This window comes from Manduca sexta, chromosome 16 (genome assembly GCF_014839805.1).
Source record: "Manduca sexta isolate Smith_Timp_Sample1 chromosome 16, JHU_Msex_v1.0, whole genome shotgun sequence".
NCBI classification, from domain to species: Eukaryota; Metazoa; Arthropoda; class Insecta; order Lepidoptera; family Sphingidae; genus Manduca; species Manduca sexta.
Window position 1 is genome coordinate 228529 of NC_051130.1, and position 24191 is coordinate 252719.

Sequence of the window (24191 nt, forward strand, 5' to 3'; positions counted from 1 at the left end):
ATTTTTACCCGTGGTGCTTTATAACTGGATTATCTAGTTGGAAACTTCCCTATCGTTGAGGTTTGAATGCCTCCTTAGTTCATTATTTTGTCTCCCGCTTCGCTATGAAGGGTAGTGGACAATTAATATTTCCAACTCCTCCCTATCTTTCTCTTTGATTAATTTCGTGGCGGGATAATGACAAATTAATTTTACTGATACTTGCCAAGCGTCACCGCTCGGTGTCATAAAATGTGTACCACTGCTGATCCTGGCTTACAGGAGTTGTGGCCGTGGGTGTGAAGGCGGGAAAGTCTTTATTGGTTTACTTAAGTAATGCTTTGTAATAGTGAAGGTTGTATCAACATCTGTTCTGCCGTTTATACCTGAAGCGAGTCAAAATAACAGACTCGAGATATTAGACAGAATACTGATATCTTTGTTGATTACATTGTTTTTATTAGACCTAATATTTAACGCAGATTTTTTTTGTATCTTTTTTTATACGGATTCGCCTAGGTGTTTCCACTGCACCTGACGGTAAGTGGAGTGAGGTCCAGTAGAGTGTCGACTGTCGAAAGATTACCTCTCAACAATCGACACAATTATGCCGGTGAGTTGTCGGATATACACAGTCTGATCTCGGAACGCGACACACTTACGCGGGCCACTATGGCGTTTTTTAACAGCTTGTGTACGGTCGCTATCCGGGCAGAGATAAAATTTATCCTACCACCAGCAAAATATAATAACTATATCCTTTCGCCTTCAAAATGTTTTCCATTCCCCTAATCATTTTGACATTTTAGTCCGACTACGAAAATAAAAAAACGCACTATACTGTGGTAAAAGATGGATCTTTTTTCCTGTACTGACGATGTTAACTTTAAACAAAAACAGCACCGTCAAAGCAGGTTCTTTATTTTTGCAGTCATGATACTATTTATACCTTCTTTTAAATGCACAGTCAACCCGCTTTTTTAATAGCCCCAACTCGATTTCGCAAGTCCCACGCCACTATAAACCCACACCGGTTAAATGACAGATGCTACGTTAGCAATCTGCTTCGGTCGTATCTTCAGTAATAGCGCTTTTTACGTCAGCCTTGAGTCTCATGTAATCGTCACTGCACGAGTTTCATACTGAAATGTCAGGAATTTTATAATCATTTTACATGTTACGTATTTTATTTTGAGTTGTAGAGGCACGCTGCATAGCATGAGACATAGTCATTACTAGTTCATCCGGGTTCCTTTATCTACAATGCAATGTCGGGCAAGGATTTTGAAAGACTAGGTAGTGCTCGGGAATTCGCGTGAAAGATCTTTATTGGTATAAAGGTTCCGTTCAGTACAATCAGGGATAAGTACATAATATGTTATCCAGGTTATGGTATTTCCGTGTGTCACATTTCATCCAAATTGGTTGACGAAACGTGGGTGACCTGGTTGCGCCTCTGCATGCTCTATGGGGGGGAATGCGTGATGTGTGTGTGATGCCGCAAGCAAAACCTAGTAACTAATTTCATTACCAAAGTTAGTAAAAAATAAAAGTGCACGTATAATCTACATATGAATATTGAAAATAAAAATGAAGTGAGAGGTTTATTTACAGTTTCCTAACACCTGTCGGTCGGAGGTGACGGGTTATAGGAACGCAAATACCACGCTAATTACTCTCACGTTGTACTCGCGTGTTGCCTCATTTGTTTTTATAAACTCACGACTGTATCGTAGAGGTATGGACAGCGATACAGTTTGTGTCTACGGTTCTAGGTTATTTGTCTACTCTATGATGTTACGTATGACGACTCAATAATCTATGGTCACTTTGAGTACCGATTAGAGTAACTAAAGTCAAATTTTTGTGATTAAATACCAAGCCTGGAAATCAAATTCCGCTCCTCAGTTACACAGGCAACGAAACAAGGTTAGTTAGGCGAAATGATGTCATACTACTATATCACGCCTTCTGCTCCGAAAACAGAGGCAGCGTCGATAGAGCAGCGAATATTCACGAAACAGATACCTAATTTTCATTTCGTCTTAAAAATATGTCAAATAAACATTACAATATTAACTAAGACATAAAATTCTATGAAAGATTAACATTAATGTAACGCGTTTAAACTTTACATAATACAGTCATCCGATATGTTACCCAAGTGACGCGTCTATTGTCAAACGTCAGCTAATTGCGCATGCGTTACACAACTAATATAGTACTTCATTTTAATACCGATAATAATAGAAGAATGGTTCGCGTGATCAAACACATTGGCCTGATATACAGTCAGCTTTAAAAGAACGTGAAAGTCGATGAAGACAAAATATATGCATTGCAAAGTAATCAATGAGGAACGACTCCCTGCCGACTTATACATTTATTGGGGCTGACTGTACATAATATAACAATATCGTGTCCACTCTTACAGGTAACTTGCAACTTAGTTGCTAAGGATTATGTAATAGCAACGCCGATATAGCAACTTGTAATAGTCTAGTCTAAATGGGCCGTCTCATGAGGGACAACGTCTTTATATCACTGCTGAAGGGTGGTTATCGAGTTGTCTGGTTATCTAATAAGCTTTTTTTATTGCTATTTATTTTTTAGGACCGGTGACGGGTTTCTTATTCCTTTTGTGTTTCGAGGGTTTGAAGAACTAAAATATTTTTTTCATAACTTAGGTGATCATTGTTGCATTTATAAGGAATCAAAGTATATGAGAATCATTGGCGAAGGGTGAAATATTTCAAAAGGTAACCCGAGGCAAAAAAAATCGTTAGTTGACATACCGCGGTCAATTTAAGGAAAAACAAAAGCTAGGACGAGAAGGAAAAAGAAAGGAAACTAGAAATGAACCTAAAAGGGAAGCCGGTAGGTTCCGGTTATATGGACGCTTCGCACTGATGAGAATAATTATTTTTACAATTTGTTCACTCACAAAACCACAGTTATTTTATATGTATAAGGAATCAAAGTGATGGAGAAAGGACTTTATGGGTCATGGGGATCACTAAACATTTGATGAAAATACCATAAGAAATCTCTTTGTCGTCGGAAACCAACATAAGTATTTTTTTTAGCATATAAACTTGCCTTTAACCGCTACCTCGCCTGATGGTGAGTGATGTGTATGGTGGAGCACGCTTGCCTAGAAAATGAATGATAATATAGTAAGAATTGAACAGACTTGTTCATAATAATAATGCCTACCTGATACACAGGTATGTAGGTATGAGCGTACGTGAAATAGGATGTGGAAAATGTCAAGTGAATCAAGAATAAATATTGCTTTAATATTGAAATTCTAATTATTTCTGTATAATTGATATTGGACTACTTTAATTACAGAGCCACTTGTAAAAACAAGATTTTATTTACTGGTATAAATAAATATGACGTTATTAAAACATCGCGAGGAAATCCGCGTGATAATGATAGTAATTATGTGCTATTTATTTATACATTCTGTAATGAGAGTGCGTTTTTGTACAACTAAAAAGGAGACGAGCGGCTTGCCTGTCTCTGACAAGTGACTGCCCATAAACAGTAGAAACGCTTTGAATTACAAAGTAACTTGTTCACCATCGCTCGTCATCCAGACAGCGCGCTAACATCCTATACTGCCGTAGTTATAATGTGTCGTCTCATGTCGAGTGACATTTATTGTCAGAGGAAATGAGACAAAACATAGTATTCTATGACAGATGTATAATATAACGGTTAATATGTGGATTTATGTGATACAGTGTCCTTAGCACTGAAACACAAATTAGATATTAGAAGATAAAAACACAACATTATGGATTCAAAAAATGTTAATTAAATGCATGCTTACTACATATGGAGATAGACCTCTATCTCGCTATGGATAGGTTCAGTTCTTTGTTTTTTTTTAAGTACTATCGTCAATATGACGTAAAAACAAAGATTAAAATAAGTATTGCTGTCTTTGTGTAACATAATTAAATAGACATAAGTGTCTTAATTGCATTGCTGCTTACCCATTTGGTGGTGCAGGTTTAAGGTTATGTGTATCTAAGATCATTTGCTTTTAAACAAAATAGCCACCATTGGAATACGACATGTATTGCTTGATATTAACAGAAATAATTTGTAAAACATATGAGAGTTTGTTAATAATTCTGACACCATAGGCAAGAAATTAACGAGTGACAACTGAAAGGAAATAGGTCATAAACATCAGAGCGGAAACAAGATTTCACTACATCCGGCGGTAGTGAGTGAACGCGACAGCCTTGATGACGTCACCGCATCCGTCTGGAGACGAAGGGAAAGGAAGCCTATAGTCTAGCTCTAAACATAAGTAAGTCGTGTATCTAATGTAGGATGACCCGTGAACCCGCTGCGGTCGCAGCCATTTGAGGACCTTCGATAATTTGTCAAGGCAACTTCGGTTTACGAAAGAAAAAAAAATACTCTCACGACGCTGCGCATGACCCGATGCTTATTGATTTTTGTTCGCGATCTATATCAGCACGCACACATTGATAATTGCAAGTATTTGTTATTAATAGAGGGGTTCCGCAGGTTTTTATAGCCAAAGTAAATACTGCATTGCAAAAAATATGTCGTCTATTTCTCCTGTCAAGCAACACTATGCAAGCACTATTGTATTTCGGTTAGTACCTAAATGTTGTGTATGGATCATTCAGTAATCTATAATTACTAATAAAAGAGCTTAAGACTGCTTTTATTCTCCGGATCTCTATTCGAATTTTGAAATCTTTTTTGACAGGGTATACAATTCTGCACGGATATAGACTCGAGGGGACTAGTATCGTTATTATGTGAACATGTAAGTTTTCACGGCCCAATCGAGTACATAAGTATTAAGTTCGTATCGGTTTAAAATTGTTTGATATTCCAATCGTCGTTTGTGGGCGGGTAAAGCTCAGTGTATTGTGGACTAGCTGCAAATACCTACGCATTTGAAAATGTGCGTAATTCCGAATACACATAAAAAACATCTTATTCATGCTCTCAATCTTTTGTTTCTAATTTATCGGATATTAAGTCGAATAGATATCTCAAAAAGATCGTAGTTCATTATTTTATAAACGAGCATCATGCATTATTTACCCGACAGAAAGTCGTAATGTAAATCTTCCTAATATGAAAATAGTTTGTTTCTTAGTTTCGCACTGGTTGCATCTCTGCCTACCCTAGAGGAGCGTGTCGGCACGGTTTCCGCTACTGTTGGGATGACCTAGTAGAGATATCGAGAGGTGCTCACGATTCTAAGCTGTCGCGGATTTGAGTGTTCACAAACCATGACTCAATATCATTTAATGATTTTTAGTCTGCGTCATCCTCGAGTATTGCCAATTTGCATACATAAACTCACGCCTTTATCTCCGTGAGCTTAGGTTGCAGTATAATGAACATTTCGCTTATACCCGTCCCAACATGTGATAGGGGGTGAACGTATTGCTATAACGGGCGTAAATTTCCAGGCGACTTAGGAATAGAAAAACTCAGATATCCTTCCATCTCAGATTACCTATACTATGATAAATATTATTTCATATTATATATACTGAAAATTCAGCTTATGTTTCTATTGGTGTTAGAATTTTTAAGAAGAGAGACATGCTCATCTCTGACGCTCAATACGATGGCATAGTAGCACCGAGACTGGATATGAACAAACGCATTTTAGATTACTAAACATGGCAACATTTTTATATTTTATAATGCCCAATTACAATCTTAAAGAAAACAATAATACTTGCGGATAAAAGAATAGGAAAGCATTTACTTGAAGCACTCTTACTTCTATCAAATATTTAAGCGTCCTCTAATAGTCAACAAAAAAGTACGAAGTGTATACCACAGTATTAGTCTTACAAACTCACTTATGTTTTATGTCAATACAGTCGGTAGCAGAACCCTTAAACAAACACTAGCACACACACATACACGCTCACAATCATAATTAAAGTATCTATATCGATCAATGCATTGAGTAACACACACAGAGCGAGGGATCTTCATTTCGTGCTTATATAATAGAATTGTGATACAGTCTTGTCTGTGTTTTTTTTTTGCAAGTTGGTTACGGACATTATGAGCGACATTTGATGAGCGCTTTTATAAAGGAAAGATTTATTAACGCCTTTTTTTTAAAACTAAATGATCTAGACCAAGCTGTCCCATTGTTAGTAAAAGTTCCACCCTGAAATCGAATTAAGTAATATATCTAAGTAGGTGATTATCCTATCTAGACTAACTTATATGGCCACAGTCCAGAAAATCCTGGTTTCGAATTCTAGTTCAGAGATTGGTGTTTGGGTTTTTCTTACACGATTACCCCGGCTCGGTATCCTCCAGAGGATGCTGACGTTAGGCGGTATAGATAACAAAATGAGTCCACCGCTTATAGTTAAAGATTTTCTAGTCTAAGAATAAGCTTCAAAGAACTGTTACAATTAATTTTAACCTGGTAACATGTAGGCTATTCTTTATTTGGAAAAAGCGAACAGAAAGCCATTTTTCAGGAAAAGACTTTTACGCGGTTGGAGTCGGAAAACTTAACGGGCTATGTTTTAAGTATTGACAGGAATAAATAAAAAGAAACTGAAAATTTCAGGTTTTGTAGTAATTTATGATCTTATGAGCGGACATGGCCTTTACTATGAGAAACCTGCACGTCAAAAGTAGTGAAAGCTATTTAAGCTTTTAGAAATGAATTTTAATTTTTCTGAAAATATCACAAAGGCAAAAGTTGGTGAAAATGTTTGCATGTTTGTTAGAAATAAACTGAGAAACAGCTAAACGGATTTGAATGAAATTCAGCATATGAGTAGAATATTTCCTATGTTAACACATAGGTTATGTTTTACCCCGGCAATTAGTTCCCTTGACAGATACTAGAATTGTTGAATCAGGTTGTTTTAATTGATGGCATCGTTGTGTTCCAAGTGACACTATGAATTGTGTTTTATTGGCTTTTGTAGTGGGAAGTGCTTTTACGCGGGCGAAGCTGCAAGCAACACCAAGTATTAAATATTTCAAGCAGGTTACAAGTACCAAGTCAATGCGTAGATATAATACTTCATATCTCCACCCCGTAGAAGTAGGGAGATGTTTGTGGTTATTCGTATTTTACTTACTAAAAAAAGATATATTACATTAGTGTTGTTGTTGGAGTCATGGGGTTTAAGGTTTTATAATGGCCAGCAATTTCAAGCATTTCAATACTTTTCAAACGGAAACATATAAATAATAATAACACTGATATAAAGAATGTTTCATTGAAATTATGATATTTTGAATTAGTTGCTTCATATTGTGTGTTGCCGTTTCCGTCTGTGGACATTTCTGTTGCGTTTCCACTCTCTATCATATTCCTTAATTTTTTTCCTATATTAATATTTAATAGATAACTTAACATAAGAAAAACTGCATCAAAATCCGTTTGCTCGTTAATCGCGAACAAATAACAGAACGTTTTATTGTAGATGAGAAATAAATTGGTCATAAACTACAAATTCGAAGAAATAAAACACCTTAAATCTCAATAACATACTGTTATGACATATCTTAGTACTACATGTAATCTCTATTGTAAAGTTAATAAGGGTTGGTAGAAATAAAACCAACCTAATTATCGTCGCATCATTTATTTAAAGGTAAACATTATTTTGTTAATATTTTCATAATTGTGTGATTTGTGCAGGATTAGTAAGTTTTGTTCTCGAAATTTCAGCAAGCTTGCTTTTACCACAAAGATTTAAAAATAAACTCAGCAAATATCATGCACCATAAGTGCCTATGTTTATTCCTTAAGGCATAGCACAAACGCTGTCAATTTGTCGAGCAACTCTACGATATAACTACAAACTGTCAATCGCTGCAGTAACCTCAGCAATTCTAGCTGCGGTCAGTTTCATAGTAGTATTAGTAATAAGTTACGCGTGAATGGCAGTGTCAAGTTAATTAAGTTATCATAAGTGTAAATATTTCAAAAATGTAGATTAAGAACATTCATGAAATGAAACATAAAAATATTATTTTTAGTTTTAACAAAAAATTAAAAATAATTAATAGACAAGTGAAACTAATCGAGTGAACCCGCGGCACAAGCCGAGTGCACACTAATACGCGCTCAGTCAAAAGGTTACCTCCGTGAGTACGAATTTAAGTAACATAGTTATGTGAACGAATTTACTTCATATAAATAGGGTGCCTACCACTTAGTCGACACATTCGCAGCTCATCCCGTGCCGACTACAGCTTGCAATGAAGCTGGTAATATATTAATAATTATTATAATTATTACATTGAACTTGGGATCTAATTAAACAAGTTTTAATTATAGTCCAGGATACGTTTTGGATTATATGAAAATAATAATTATAAAATGCGTTAATTACTATAGTTTTAATTTTTCCGGATTTTTGTGATCAAGTTTTATTGTTATTTTAGTAATTAAAGGACATATAAAATATTTTTTTTATAGTACAAGGCCGGCAGACGATTATGTAGGTCGCCTGACACTGAGCGGTTTTCCACTATTCCATATTCGTGAGTGACACCTTATAAAAGAGCAGAAGGGATTTTTTATTTACTTTTCTTTTTCATTTTTATTATCAGTATTTACATTTTTTTTATGATAGGATTTTTCTGGTTAAATTCTATAATAATATTAAAATAATGTAATTATAAAAATCGTGTTACAGTTTACTATTTAATTTTTGACATAAGTCTTATCATTTTTATATATTTTTTCAGTTTTAATATCTGCATTTCTTTATTTATCATTTGACATGATTACTGTTATTAAAGAAAAAATACAATAACATTTAATACATCGGCATTGTACATAAACAATAATGGCTTCAAACATTTGCTACCATTAATCTTCAGACAAAAAGCTTTTAAAATTACGATCGTGATACTAATATTGTGTATGAATTTTTTCGTAATAATTACATTTCTTGCAAACACTTTTTTGTGTGTTTTAACCGTTGAGATTGTGCAAGTTATGACAAAGATAATAAATTATAATTATGCCATTTATTTCCCCAGATATTTAGATATGATATAAAATATAATTCTGAGTTATTCAATGTATCATTGTTGTAAGCTCCTTATAAAAATATTGAGTATGAGAATTTAGGAGGAATCCGCTGTAGTTATTAAGAATAATTTATGTGCTTTATAAGGTGATTGAACGGTTATTTGGGTGATGTAATCATTTTGCTGAGTTCTAAAGTACAAGGATGATAATATTTTTTTTTGTTTCAGTTCATAATCCTATCAGTGGTGGCTTGCAGCTATGCTGCGAAGCTCGACAGGACCTACCTCCCACCGGCCAGCGCCGCCACCGCTGGCGGAAGCCCTGGCTCCTTGACGGGACCTAACGGCTCTCCTTCGGCACCTGCCGGATCTACTGGCTTTGGCCAATCTTCGTCACCCGCCTTTGGACAGCCCGGCTCTGGTGCTGGCCAGCCTGGGTCTGGAGCTGGTCAACCCACTGGGTTCGGACCTTCTTCGGGCTCTGGAGGACAGCCTTCTTCATACAACCAACCTTCAGGAAACGGACAAGCTCCTTCCGGATCTGGTTACCAGGTTCCGTCGTCTCAATACGGACAGCCTGCTTCTGGTTCTCCTGGTGGTTCCGGCAGTCCCGGTTTTGGAGGGGCTCCTTCAGGTTCTGGTCCTGCCGCTCAGGGTTACAGCCAATCAGCTGGGTACCAAGGATACCAGGCTTCACAGCGCGCCCAAGCGTCTGCCGACGCCAATGCCGAGATCTTGAGATACGACAGTCAGAATGATGGCGAGTCCTTCTCATACAGTTTTGAGACTTCCAACGGCATTGCTGCTGAGGAATCAGGAGTTGCCACCAACGGCGTGCAGGCGCAGGGAGCGTTCTCCTACACCGACGACGATGGCCAGTTCATCCGAGTAACGTACACCGCTGATGAGAACGGATACCAGCCCCAGGGTGACCACCTGCCCACTCCGCCACCGATCCCCGACGAGATCCTCAGGTCTCTTGAGGAAAATGCTAAAGCCGCCGCTGCTGGAATTCAAGAAGGTAAAATCATTTTTTTTTAATTTTGCTTGCTTATCTGTATTAAGTATCATTCTGAGATATGAAGTAAGAACTATCAAAATAATAATAAGAATTTTATCTGTGCATAGCTTAGACGTGTGCCTCATAAGGCATAGATTTTTTTCAAATTGTTAAACAAATATTTCACTGGCGTAATTTTCACGCTCTTAGTGTATCACTAACTACAATTTTTAATATAGTGTATCACAAATCTCACTAAAAACATGAGATGCTGTGTCAAATTTTATATAAATATAAAATTTCTATGATATATTTCATATATAATTAATCATCTACATACTCACGGGACTCAATAGTCACATTACACTTTCATTTCGATAGAGAATAGCATAAAGTTTATAGGCGATGGTAATTAATGCTATGACTCACGTGCTCGTTTAGATTCTGCATAGATAGTTTAATAACTACTTTTACGTTGATCTAATAAAGCAATAACGGTGAACCTTGTGGTGATATTTTCTCAATTGTAAAGTATGTTAACCTTCAAAGATCGCGTAATTAAACATAGAGACGTTTCGACGTCCCCTTACTAACATTTAAAACTAGATCGTTTGTTTATGTTAATTCGCCCGCTCACCTGTCCCAAATTATTACAATCAACCTTTTATAACAGAAGTTTGAAATATACTACAAATCAATGCGCAGATCCTATCAATTGCTGCTTTAGAAACTCAACACAATGGAGCTGTCATTGTATTAAAACACTTTAAAACTGATAGAAATTTTAACTTATTTGATAAATTAAATAATAGTTCTTTGATTTACACTGTATATTTTATATTACTTATTAATGTTTAACGTGTGAATACCGCATTGCAATTTTCTGGCAGTGTTAAAGTTTGTAAACAAACACAAACCCGCCGTATTTACGTTTAAAAGCTGCAAAAATCTTTTTTTTGTTTTTTGTTTTTAATAATAATATCATACTGTATCAATGTAGAGATATTTCAAAATAAAAGTTTCTATTTTTATGATTATTTCAGGCGCCTACAATCCCGACGAAGGTATCTCTGTAAGCGCTCAGCAGTACAACGCCGGATCAGACTCCCAAAGCGGATACGGACGTGGACCTGCAGGCCCTGGCCCCTTCAGCCCCTCAAGTTCTGGATCTAATGGCTTCGGTCCCTCTGCTGGAGCCCCTGAATCGAAATCAGCTCCTTCTGGACCTAGCGGCTTTGGACCTTCGGGATCTTCTGGAGCTTCGGGAGCTAATGGTTTTGGCCCTGCATCAGGTCCCTCCGGTTCGAACGGTTTCGGTTCTGCTGCGGGCCCTGGTCCTAAGGGCTTCGGTCCCGCTTCAGGCCCTTCCGGATCCAATGGTTTCGGCCCTTCGTCAGGTCCTTCCGGTTCCAATGGTTTTGGCCCTTCTTCCAGCCCTTCTGGCAACGGTTTTGGGTCGTCCTTCCCTCAGGGTCCCCAGCGATATTCCAGCCCGTCTGGCCCCTCTGGATCTTCAGGCCCATCTGGATCCCAAGAGTCTGGATACGAGTATAACAAGCCTCAGTCTGGTGCTTTTGGTCGACAGGGATCTGGTCAACCTCAAGGCAGCCGAACAGGATCTGCCCCAGGTTCACCTGGACAAGGCATCGCCCCGTCTGGTTCTAATGGCTTTGGTTCAAGACCTTCTGGATCTAACGGTTTTGGTGCGGCTCCCAGCCCATCTGGATCAAACAGTTTCGGGCCCGCTTCAGGTCCGTCGTCTAACGGATTCGGTGGTCCCTCTGGTCCTTCCGGATCTAATGGTTTCGGTGCTCCTTCCGGCCCCTCTGGATCTAATGGATTCGGTTCCGCTCCTAGGCCTTCAGGATCTAACGGTTATAGCTCCGGTCCTGCTTCTTCTGGCGCCAGTGGTTTTGGACCCTCTTCAGGTCCCTCTGTATCTAGCGGTTTTGGCCCATCTTCAGGACCTTCCCGACCTTCCAGACCGTCCGGATCTAAAGGATTTGGTCCTTCTTCAGGCTCAGGCTCTAGAAGTTTCGGCTCCGCTCCCAGTTCTGGTGCCCCGTCAGGCCCTGGTTTCTCTGGCCAACCTCAAGGATCTGGATCATTCCCAGGATCTTCTTTCGGCCCAGCATCATCAGGCGCTGGTCCTAAATCGTCGTCGCAACCCGGTGCCGATGGATACCAATACGACCGTCCTGGGCAGTCAGGCTCTCCTGGATCTCAGCCTTCAGGTCCCCAGGCTGGTGGTCAAGGCAGGCCAGGGCAAGGATTCGGCGCTCCCCGCCAGCCCCCAAGCTTCACAGAAGAAGAAGGATACAAATACTGAACCAAAGGATCGATTAACTACAAAATCGTGGGCATTATGAAAAAAACAAAAAAAAAGTAGACGCTTCAGTAAGATTTTGTACATAGTGTTTATACATGTGTATAGAACGTATTGTAATATATATCACTGTGTGATGAATAAAGTTTTAAGCAAATTACGAGTTTTAACTATTTTAACCTAAATTCCAATCAAGGTTGCGTATTACTTAAACTTTACCGTCGGGAAAGTGTGATAACTTTATTATATTGTGTTTTATGGACACGTTTACTGTGCTCCGTTTTGTGTATTAGCTTCTATTTGTTATATTTAGAAATAATTGCTACAATAAATTAATGGAGAAGGAAATACGCAAGCCTTTCAAACGGTCATGAATTTATGAAGCTTTAAATATTATTAAACAAAGAGAACATAATATTAAATTAAAATTTACATAATATTTATTTTATTTGTCATTGAATTTGCCATTATTTCTTAATAGAAATAAAAAATATATATTGCTTTAATTGCAATAAAGAATCTTTACAAAACTGACAATGATTTCCATAATACTTTCATTGATCAATAACATTTTGTTTAGATTTGTAAAGTTATAGAGGAACTCATAATAATAAAAAGAGACACGACTAGTTCCGCTTTGATTTTATTCTATAAGTTACTAGCCATCTATACTTGTAAGATTGCATCGACATTTTCAAAAGCTTTTTGACATAAGATACAATCGTAACAATAATTGAAACGAAAATACCTAAGAAATATTTAGAAGCTTTACATTCGTATAGTCTTGGTTCAGTGCTAGCGTATATCAACTACGAGAGACTTTTTGTTCTCCGCAACTGAAGACCGGAACAATTGTTTAATAATCACATAAATATCTGAGCTTATGCTAGGAATAAACTTTTCTTTTAATCCACATTCAGCTCGCAAATTTCTACACTACAAAAAATATCGGAATAGATCTAAAATTAACTAATTAGAAGTAGGATTTGAATCAAATACTTTTATTCATTGAAATAAAACTATTTTACGGATTTTACTGCGGTTATTTATATTATTATTTTCTCCCGACGTTTCGAAGATTTTGCAGTTTTAAAACTCAGCAACTACTCCAAATCATAGTATAGCTCCTTATTAAATATCTGGTTATGATTCTTAACAGCTAGTGTCTCGCAACAAAGCTTTGCAGTACTATGTGATGCAAACCTTTGTTGCAAAGTTCCAGATATTGTTGCTACCGTGTGTGAAAAATCATATCACTTACTTGATAGTAATAATCAGGACAGCGTTTTTTATATATTTTTTAATTGTTTCGCAAACCAGACAATGTAAATGTACTTAATTCTATTCACATTCTTGCTACTTATTTATATAAATGTATGTCCTAAAATAGTGAACAAGGCGCAATTAAAACAACTTAACTATTTATAAAATTATCTTATAAATATAGGCACTGAAAATGCGAAAGCTTTTAGGGACAGATATAATATTATTTGCATACGTTGGTACAGTCAGCTCCAAATTGATGTATATGTCGTCAGCCGGACGTTTCTATATTGATTACTTTGTAGTACCTAGAGGCGATATGTGCGCGGTACCGCTCTGAGGTTCCGGGTTCGAAACCTGGGCAGCAAAGTGATATTGGGTTTTCTTCCTCAGTGTCAGCCTGGAGTTTTAAATTTGTGCCTAATATGGCGATAGGTTCTCTACATGGAATGCGACACTCATAGCGAAAAATAGGTTTTACTGGTTGGACCTTTGCCTACTCTGTCAGAGATAAAGATATGATGTGTGTTTTTTATGTCTATACCGACGACCAAGTGGGGCTGGTGGCAAGTGCATTACCAATAAAAATGAACTACTCTAAACAACAATAAAAAACCAATTGTATTTTTTTTCTCTTCTCACTTTATCATGTACTGTAGTCTTTACCCTAAACTGATTGAAAAGAGCAACACCAGAGTTCTTGCCCGTTCTTCTCTGGTGAGAATTGCTTTACGAACTGGTGGTAGAGTTAATATTGACGGAATCTAAATAATGTATAACATTTTACAGATTCAAATAAATCATTTCATTTCATTTCAATCCCCGAAAGGCTCACGAGCGTCGATCAACCTTGAAGATGTGACGAGTGGAGTTATTTTGTGCCTGCGATACTTTTACGCAAAATCTTTTCTCTTGCACATAAATTATATTGTTCTGATTGCTATTTGTGTTTAATATTATTAATCAGGTAGCGAAAAATTTACGAATAGTAAACTGGTTACTTGAGGTGCAGTGGCGGTTGTGGGAATGGTACAGTTTTGTTGTTGAGTCTCTGCTTTAACTATATTATAAATTCTCGCCGTACATTTATTTTTCAAATTCTATTTATAATTAAACGAGCATAGGAAATTGCTACTTGTAAATTAGGTGAAAATAACATAGCATTAAACTTTACCCACATGATAGTTGAAAATTGTAAAACTAATTTATAACTTTATCTTCGAATATCTATATCCCGCTGTTTCCTTATTTACTGATATTTGAAATCCCAGGTAGCGATACGGATTCAAACGTGGGCAATTAATCATTCGGCTAAATACAAATTATACGACCATGTACGGCATTCGGTGCCTTCCTATGATACGGGGCAAAGGGCCACACGACGTCACGTTCCGATATTTATGTGCTAATGTCATCTAAACCGTTTCGCAGCGCTGTACACTGCTCGAAGTGCGCGCATTTTGCGACCATCTTCAGTGATTGTCAGCTCTGAATTACGACACTATTGAGTGCTGGTCTCCTTCAAAGTTGTGAATTCTCGTTCATTATGCTGCTATAGGTTGTAAAGAATTACATTGGCTTATACTATAAATATTTTTTACATTACAATTTATCTCTGCAAGATTCGAAAAAAAAGGCGTAGGCTTCTCGTAATAATTTTATTTTTATTTAATTTTATTTCAATCAAAACAGGTATAAAGATCGAGTAAATATATAAGTTATACGGTCTTTTAACATAATTGTAACTCAAAACCTGTGTATCAGAATTAATAGTAAGTATTGACGAGATATAAAACAGTATAGTATAATTGTAAATATCTATTACTTTTTTGTAAGGTCCATGTTTTCATTAGAGAACTGATTGCCAGACTTAGTATCACATCAATCGTGAACAGAAAATATAATACAGTTAAATAGAGTCCGTGCAGTCCGCTAAAGCTTAGGTTATGCGACTGGTTTAAAGAATCACCAAAAAAACATCTTATTTCTAGGTCTCTGCTGACGAAACATCGCATCGATATGCACGCAGGAAAGATCGACTCGTCTAAATCGTTTTTGCTCGCCGGCTACTGAATACTGATGTACTCACCGGTAGCAAAAATAAATAGTACTCAATAAATGGCAGTAACAAGATCGATATCTAAGTAAAGGTTAAGTAACCTGAAGACAATAAGTGTGGCAATTAAAAGTTTTAGACAAAAAGTTGATCGATCGGTCGACAGCAGGTCGACGAGCAGACGAATCTTTTTATACTTGACCTACATTTGTACGGAGCAATAAATTGGTTTAAATAATTAGTTGTATTCTGGTGCGAATTAATGTTTGTAATTTACGTATTGATTATGATACCAATTATGTTGTAATTTTTAGGTGCCGCGTTCACGAGCCTACATTGTATGAGTTGAACATGAATTTTATGTTGGTAAATTTTAGAGGGTAGATACCTATTATGTTGATTATAATTATCGGTAAAAAGATATGTAAAAGGATTTTTCATAATTAACATTCTTAAAACCCATTACAATGTACAATAAACTTGACTGTTAAAGTCTGTTATGAAGTCTATATAACTTAAGGAGTTATAATAATATTAGCCCTGATCAATGATCATATTACATTGCCCCACTGCTGAACATGGGCCTCTTTTATTACTAAGAGGGTTTAGGCCTTAGTTCACCAAGCTGATCTAGTGCGGGCTTGCAGATATATTATTATACCCTCAAAATTCTTGTGGAGAACTCAGGTATGCAGGTTACGTCGCGATATTTTCCTCCACCATAAAATCAAGAAACACGAAGCTAAAATTTAAAAACATATTATTTCGTATATTAAATACATGAGGCATTTTATTTATTATTAAAAAATACAATTCATCTTTTAAGATATAGAAATTATATTGTATATTTTTTTATTTCAATTATTCTTCCGTCGTGGTAAAGAACTTGCTGAAATCACACTGACTCAATTTATTAAAGTACATCCTATAAAACAAATTTTTAAATTCATACAAACAATTTAATAAACAAAAATAAAATTCGTAACTTACCCAATATAAAATCCCGTGTTGTTTCGAGAGCGATCGTTCTTATACATTATACGGTTTGATTGGCGGGCGCTGCGCATCGCGATTGCTACAAACGTACCGATAATGCGCCATCAACAGTAATGCAATATTATTGAATCTAGTAATTCAATGGGTAATGGGAACAATCGAATGTGTTTGTTCTGTGGTGAAACTGATCACTGATCATTTACTTTAAGTTTAATGATTAAGTCAACATCATGGTACATAATTCTATGACGCAAAGTTGTAGCTTACAAAGGTTGAAGGTAAATTGAAAATTCTTAATGAATGTAATCCATCAAATAATTGCGGAATTTGATCCTGGTTCAAAAGTTTTGACTGATTATAATTTGATCCCTTACTTATAAAGGTTATTATTTAATGTTCTAATGTTAATGCCGTTTTATTTTTCTTTCTGTTAAATAATACGAGTCATCAAAATTCCGATTAGGTAACTGATAAAAATATTGATTAACATTTTAAGATCTAAAAAGTATCGATGATACTTCATAATTGCAAGAAGGTAAACTGTTTTTAAAGAGCTTGGTTATATTAGGTACGATTTTTTTATAAGGGCATGGAAAGTGATCCTGCTATCCCTGATGGTCAGTGGAGTGACGCTAATAGAATGACTGACGTAGGACGATTACTCAGCAGTCGACACCATTGTGCCAGCCTGTTGGAACTGGATATATACAGGCTGATCATGGAACGCGACACGCTTACTTTTCGCGAATTTTAACAACTTGTATAAGGTGGTCGCTTTCCAGGTGGATATAAAATATATCCTACCAGCGATTGTATCGGAACAACATAACACAACCCTGAAACATTTTTTGAGGAAAATGGCCCCTTTCTTCTTGAAACCGGTAACCCGCGATCCAAATCTCCCACATTTATATTCAAAGCACGTGTTAACATCTCTTACATAATATTTATATTATTTAAGTTTGCTACAATATTTAGGCCATCACTGGTACAGAACCCGTGCCTTTAACCGCGGTACAAATATCTCTAATCTGTCCATCAACTTAAAATGCCGACTCATCTTGAACAAAGTTTAAGGTGTGTCGGTTGATGCTATCTTAACTATTGTCTCCTTTTTAGTTTAAATCTATTACTGATATTTGTTGGTTTACTGAACATGCCCTTGGACTGACCTATTGAATGTAGACTCACTTTCTAGAGTACTCTCGATTCTTGAAAATTCGAATTGATCTCAATATAGTTCGTATTTGTTTTATTTATGCGGCCACAGAAAAGTGACGTAAGTACACCGGGTGGTAAGCGGAGTTGGGTGCAGATAGTGTTGATGAGAAGAAATTACTATCTCTCGCCAGTCGACATAATTATGGCGGCCTGTTTGAAACCGTATATAGAAAGACTTATGCCGGAATGCGACACTTATGTGGGCTACTATAGCTAGTTTTCCAATTTGTGTACAGAGGTCGGTATCTTGATGGATACAAATAAACTACCACTAGCATCTTCTATCGCCGTCTTTGTGAACTTTTCGAGTATACGGGCTGGAAACTGTTAGTTTATTGGTTAGATTCTCTTTTCTAGGAACTCTTATGAAAGTATGCACCTTAGTTAGAATGATATTTCATAAGACATGGCTTAAGCTTGTGAATATAACTCTGAAGGGACAAAATGTTGCTAATAGCAAACTATCAGATGTACAAGTCGAGCCTCATTCATGCTGCAAATAAAACCGCCCACACCTGGGCTCTACAAATGTCCAATCGAAGAAGTCGTGAACACTTCACATTGTGCATACTTTATCACTGAATAAAACTAAATAGAGTGAACTTTAAAGTTTCACAATAACACATTATTCAAATGGAATACATTAAATTGCATTAAAAGCTTCGATAATTGAACGCCACGAGCTATCACCGACATTTATGTTCGACTGTTAATGAACTTAATATAATAAGATCAGTCAGTTATGATGAGATGAACAAGGCCCTTGTGGTAGACACTCTAGCATATGTATAATTTATTCAAGTCTCATTGATGTGTGTATTTAGTTATTATCGCAATTATCACCTCGTACCGGCGAGCGCAGTGTTGGATACCCGCGTGCAAGATGGACAGACGACTTGATAAGGGTCTCACGCTGGATGCAGGCCGCTTTCAACAGGTCCGTCTGGAAATCTTTGGGGAAGGTCTATGTTCAGCAGTGGACTTTATGTGGTTGATGATGATGATGATAATGTAATTATCATATTATTGTTAACCTAACTTAACTTATCTTTTGTGAGTAGCTATTTTCAGTGAATGCTGTATCTTCTTTTTAACAATCATGTACTTAGACTCAATTGTCAAATTCTTTTATTTCTTAGTCAATGTAACAATGTATGACTGATTGTAGACCTAATAATTAATTAAATAAATATGTCTACAGACTGAAACATACTTCCAACCGGAACACAATAGAGTAAATACAACTGTTCCTCCCTGCTTGAGTGACAACGTATGGCGGCTGTAGGGCGGGCGATCGTGGCATTAATAGCCAGACGAAGCAACACTTTACGTGTATATATGTTTTCTAAGACGATTTCCATTTGTCCAGAATTGGATCTTCTCTAAGTTGAATGAATGTGAACGTTAAGGCAGCCAGTCGTAAAAACTAAAACAAATCATTTTAAAATTTACATATTAGGAACATTTTTCCTACATTCAAGGTTAAGAGCCAGTATTAAAAAGTCAGTTTATGCCCCGAGGAGTGAAGCCGAGACCTCTGGACAGTCCATTAAACTATGACTGCATTGCTTAATGAACACACTGTCTAGATTCTAGACCGAATCTCAATCTAATTACAAGCAGTCGTCGCAGCGCCCGCAGCCGTTGGCCTTTAGTTAATTGCGGGGTATCGGAAGCTGATCTGGTGTGAGGTCACGCGATGAGCAAGGTTATATGTAATCATATCGAAACTTATTGAGTGCTATTGAAATTTGATGTGTTCTGCCAGAGGGAACCAAGTTATAAAAATGAAAGTGATGGATTTATAAAGTTTGAGCGTTTGAATCTGTAAGATTGTTTGGTAATTTGAGAGCTCATGTTCCAAGATGACGCGGAACATGGTGTTCATATGTTATATGCTATTAGTGCACCTTTTAAGTAATTCATAAAAGCATGGTGTATTGTTTTCGAAGCTGAAATGTATCGCTCCCAAATTGCTGTGGAAGCGAAATAAAACATGCTGTGGAAAGACTTTTAATTGCATTTATTTAAAAAAAAATAAAAATAGTGATATGTGAAGTTATTGTTTCGGGGTATTTCTAAGAAATTTCAGTCTTATAAAAAGTTTCTCTTGGGTGTGAACAAAAAGTGTGTATGAGGGAATGAGTTGCATTATTATGCTTCCGGCAACATAAGTGATTTTATGGAACAGAATTGTAGTAGCTTTTCATTGGTTTTCTGAAATAATTTAACCGGCACATTTATATTGTAGAAAATAAAATTAAACTTGCCACTATATGACGCTTATCCTTGCATGGACCGTCTCTCTCAACACCAAAGTCATAAAAAGAAGGCTCTATTTATCCCAAAATCGTTTATCTTCAATGTCGAAGCCACGCCCGAAGCAAAAATTCAAGCAATCAAACGAGTGCATCAACCCATCCATCACAATCAGCCGCGGTCCATCTCGCGCACATGTTGCATGATGCAACCCTCCGCGCGCCTGCGCAGTACATATGCCGCGCCACTAACTGGATCACTCGCTGCTTTGCTATAAATATTGTACTCATTACTCCACCTTATCAGTCATCCACCGAGCAGCACTTCGGTAGCTTCACTAGTACATACCTCCTCATTGTCAAACAAACAATATGAAATTGGTAAGGGCAAGTAATGGGTTACATTGAACACATTAAAATTAAACCCAGTTTTAAAATTGCTTTTTCTTCAGTGACATCTTGCATTATTTGTCTTTTAAGTATTTACTCAATTATTATTTTTTAAATAGATAAAGCAATTAAGTTATTGTGCAGATGATAATCTTTACAATTGCGTATAAGCCGAAACAATACTTTAGAGAATTCGAACGGAATTGTGGAGAATGATTATTTTTTTATTCAATGTGAGCTGTAAAATCATCATTCCATTTGCCTTTCATTATTTTTTATCTTAGCTTCAGCCAATATTCTGATTAAGATTTTTAACAAAAGTAACAATGATACTGTTCATTTTTAAAAAAATCACCGTTACTATTTATAAATACCGCAGAATCATATTTTTACATCCCATTAATTTCGATTTTAGTTAGAAATCAAAAACCCCTTTATCCTCCGCTTATGTCTAACCTGGTCTTCGCAGTTCATTGTGCTTGCCGCGGTGGCTGTGTGCAATGCCGCTAAACTGGACAAGACTTACCTCCCGCCGCACGCGCAGAGCTCAGGAGGCTCGGGGGGCATCCTGCAGGCGCCTATAGCGGACGCCAGGCAAGGACTGAACCCCTTCGGAGTCAACCCCTTTGGCCCAGCCGGTAACGTCGCTCCCGCCTACAGCCAAAGTGCTTATGAAATCGCCAGCCGCGCCGAGCGCCCCCGAGCTGCTCTAGAGAGGAACGCTGCTATCCTCCGCCAGGACAACTCCAACGACGGCGAGCGGTACTCGTACGCTTATGAGACCGAGAATGGCATCTACGCTGAAGAGAACGGAGTGGCCACCAATGGAGTCGAGGCTCAGGGCGGGTTCGCGTACACCGGAGATGATGGACAACTCTACTCTATCAAGTAAATATATCAGTATATTTAGATAATCATCTTTTAACTTAGCCTAAGGTAGTATTATTAACTCACAAATGAATTATTTACAGATACACCGCCGACCAGAACGGTTTTGTGCCCCAGGGCGACCACCTCCCCACTCCTCCTCCCGTCCCTGAAGAGATCCTCAGAGCTCTGGAACAAAATGCCCGTGACGAGGCCGCCGGCATCTACGACGATGGTAAGCCTGAACCTTATTTAGGGCAAATTAAGGGACATGGCAAAATCTGTTATAATATAATATTTAATTAAATACAATTTCCAGGCTCCTACTCCGCCGCCAAGTACGGCGACGTGGACGCGAGGAACAACGGGTACGCTTACCCTGCCGGAAGCGGCTTCTCTCCAGTCGACGCTCAAGACTCAGTGTCAGTGAGCGCCGCGCCCCGCGCCCCCGCCCGCTACTCCGCCCCCGCCGCCGCCCAGACCCAGGCCTCCTTCGGTGTGCAGAAGGCGTACCTCCCGCCCCTCGCCAGTCAGAGGGTTACTGGCAGACAGAGCTACAACCCTAGAACTGGCTACCGCTACTAATTATAATTTACCAATAAGATATTTCATTAATTTCCGAATAAACTATTTATCATGAATATGCAGTTTTTTTTCTAAGTGGCAATAAGCATACATATAAAGTTTTGCCAGGGACCAGAGATGCATAATTAAAAATGGGAGTAAGTTTAATGGTTTACCCGAATGAAGTCACCTGATTATATTGTTTTATGATGACTAAAATATTTACTGGGGGCTTTTATTGGCTTTAAATGAATGTCGTGATGTAAAAGTAAGCTGTATACAGCCCTTTAAACCGCGAGGTCGTAGATAGTGGCCTCTGTTGTCCACGACTCACCCATAGAATATTCTGAAGTCGACAAACGAAGTCGGCATGAAAATGTGAGTAGTCGACTTGCATTATGTTACGAGACACTGGAATTCCTGGATACCCAAGACATTAAAAGAAATCTGATCCTGATTCTCACAATAACTCACACAGATCTCGGATTCGGTTATTGAACCAGATGTAAATATCCAATGTTGACAATGATCTAATTTCTGAAATTGGTCAAATAGACCCTTGATTTAGATATTGGGCTACTTCACGATTTTGTTAATGATCTTGTACTTGACATTATCCAAGACTACGATGCTGCAACAGTTATCGACAATAACGTGTTTGTATTACGTCTAGCGTTATTGCTTAGCCGACGGATCTATAATAGACAAATTTACATCAATATAATAAATGTGAAAATATCTCAATCTGTCGACCCGTCTGTTACTTTAAAGCGAAACGATTGAATCAAATTCAATGAAATTAAGGACAGAGTATTGCAGCTAAGATAAAGGACACTAACTATTTTTTTAAATACGTCAAGCCAAATTTCGTGCATGCGAAGCCGCAAGCAAAAGCTAGTAAATTATAAAGTACATTTCTTCCCTCCATAATACCACGACTATCACCCTAGACTCCAAGACATCTATGCATAGTATTGGTTTGTATGATTTCAGAAAGGAATCTTTTTGTTGTTTCATGTTTTTTTATTCGAATGTTTTATGAATATTAGCTTTTGCTTGGGATGTACGTACATGTAAGTTATTTCCAGAATAAAAATTCTCAGTGTGTCCTACCCTACATTAATAAGCCTGAGGATGTCATGTCATCTATATGTTTTTTTTCTTTTGATTTCGCTGGAAACATGCATTACCACTCCCATTCAGCCTTCGCGGGGGCGACTGGACGGTTATGTTGGTGTCACCGTACCTTATAGCCCGGCTTTAAACTCCCGAATTTATTGGTGAATTTTGGGCGACCGCCGGCCCGAGTCCCTAACCCATATACAACGCACGGCTTACTAACCAAATACTAAGAAGAAAAACCCTATATTATTATGCTCGGCCCGGAATTCAAGCCCGAGACCTCAGAGACGTTAGCGGTATAACACCACGCACGCAATAAAATTACGCCATTGAGGCAATCATTCATAATTTCCAGTTAATGTTCTTATTACAGAGGTCCTTGAACACCATTTCAATATTATTAAATAATTTCCGCACATGCTTGAAGGATGCAATATCGAAGTTTTAATTTGTAGTAATATTTGATTTTGAATTTTTGGTTTCTTCTTCTTCGTTGGTTGAAATATATATTATATGCACTGTGTAACTACACCGTAATAGGTACTTATCTAGTATATTATGTCTGTTTAGTTGGATTAGTAACATCCGCCTGATAAAATTGTGCAATTAGGTGTTACACATTTTTTATTATTATTATACACGATTATAGTAACATTTTTTTTTAATAATCTATAAAGTTCTTTAATATTTCACCAATCATAAGGCATAATATATGCGTTTACTATTAGTATAGGTTTGATCCCAGTATTTAATGAGCTAATATTAGAGACATCCACGTAGAGTAACAGATGGGGCAGTGCGATCGTAAAGTCCTTTAGATGAAATTAACTCTCAAAGTTCAGAACATATCCATACTTGCCTTTTATGATAATGTAGATAGCAAATGTCCATATCGTACTCCTAGGCCAGTAGAGTATACCAAATACCGATATAAATAGTTGAAGCAATCTGGTGTTCGTAATCATAAGTTCTAATATATTTTAATATTTATTTCGTGATATACTATTTGGATAAGTATTTCAATTAAAACAAAAGTAGTTCACACATAATATCTTCATGACACAACCTTGATCTGATTCAGAAAGTATACAATTAAATTTT

General features: G+C 37.2%; 2 protein-coding genes across 2 annotated transcripts; both read left to right on the top strand.

Moving 5' to 3' along the window:
• Positions 1 to 8175: 8175 nt before the first annotated feature.
• LOC115447254 (collagen alpha-1(I) chain) lies at positions 8176 to 12510 on the top strand. Its single transcript, XM_030174250.2, has 3 exons — positions 8176 to 8256; positions 9256 to 10048; positions 11071 to 12510. Exons 1-3 carry the CDS (start codon positions 8248 to 8250, stop codon positions 12354 to 12356), a joined length of 2088 nt encoding a protein of 695 aa, XP_030030110.2. The 5' UTR covers positions 8176 to 8247; the 3' UTR covers positions 12357 to 12510.
• Positions 12511 to 20417: 7907 nt separating this feature from the next.
• Positions 20418 to 22045, top strand: LOC115447229 (cuticle protein 2-like). Its single transcript, XM_037439242.1, has 4 exons — positions 20418 to 20528; positions 21007 to 21425; positions 21509 to 21639; positions 21724 to 22045. The coding sequence occupies exons 1-4, from the start codon at positions 20520 to 20522 to the stop codon at positions 21987 to 21989; spliced, it is 825 nt and encodes a 274-aa protein (XP_037295139.1). The 5' UTR covers positions 20418 to 20519; the 3' UTR covers positions 21990 to 22045.
• Positions 22046 to 24191: the final 2146 nt, after the last annotated feature.

Bases quoted from the DNA above. Each gene is read 5' to 3' on its own strand.
- LOC115447254 (XM_030174250.2), top strand. The intron at 10,049-11,070 runs GTAAAATCATTT...TGATTATTTCAG, and splicing joins CGCTGCTGGAATTCAAGAAG to GCGCCTACAATCCCGACGAA.
- LOC115447229 (XM_037439242.1), top strand. The intron at 21,426-21,508 runs GTAAATATATCA...AATTATTTACAG, and splicing joins GGACAACTCTACTCTATCAA to ATACACCGCCGACCAGAACG. The intron at 21,640-21,723 runs GTAAGCCTGAAC...TACAATTTCCAG, and splicing joins CGCCGGCATCTACGACGATG to GCTCCTACTCCGCCGCCAAG.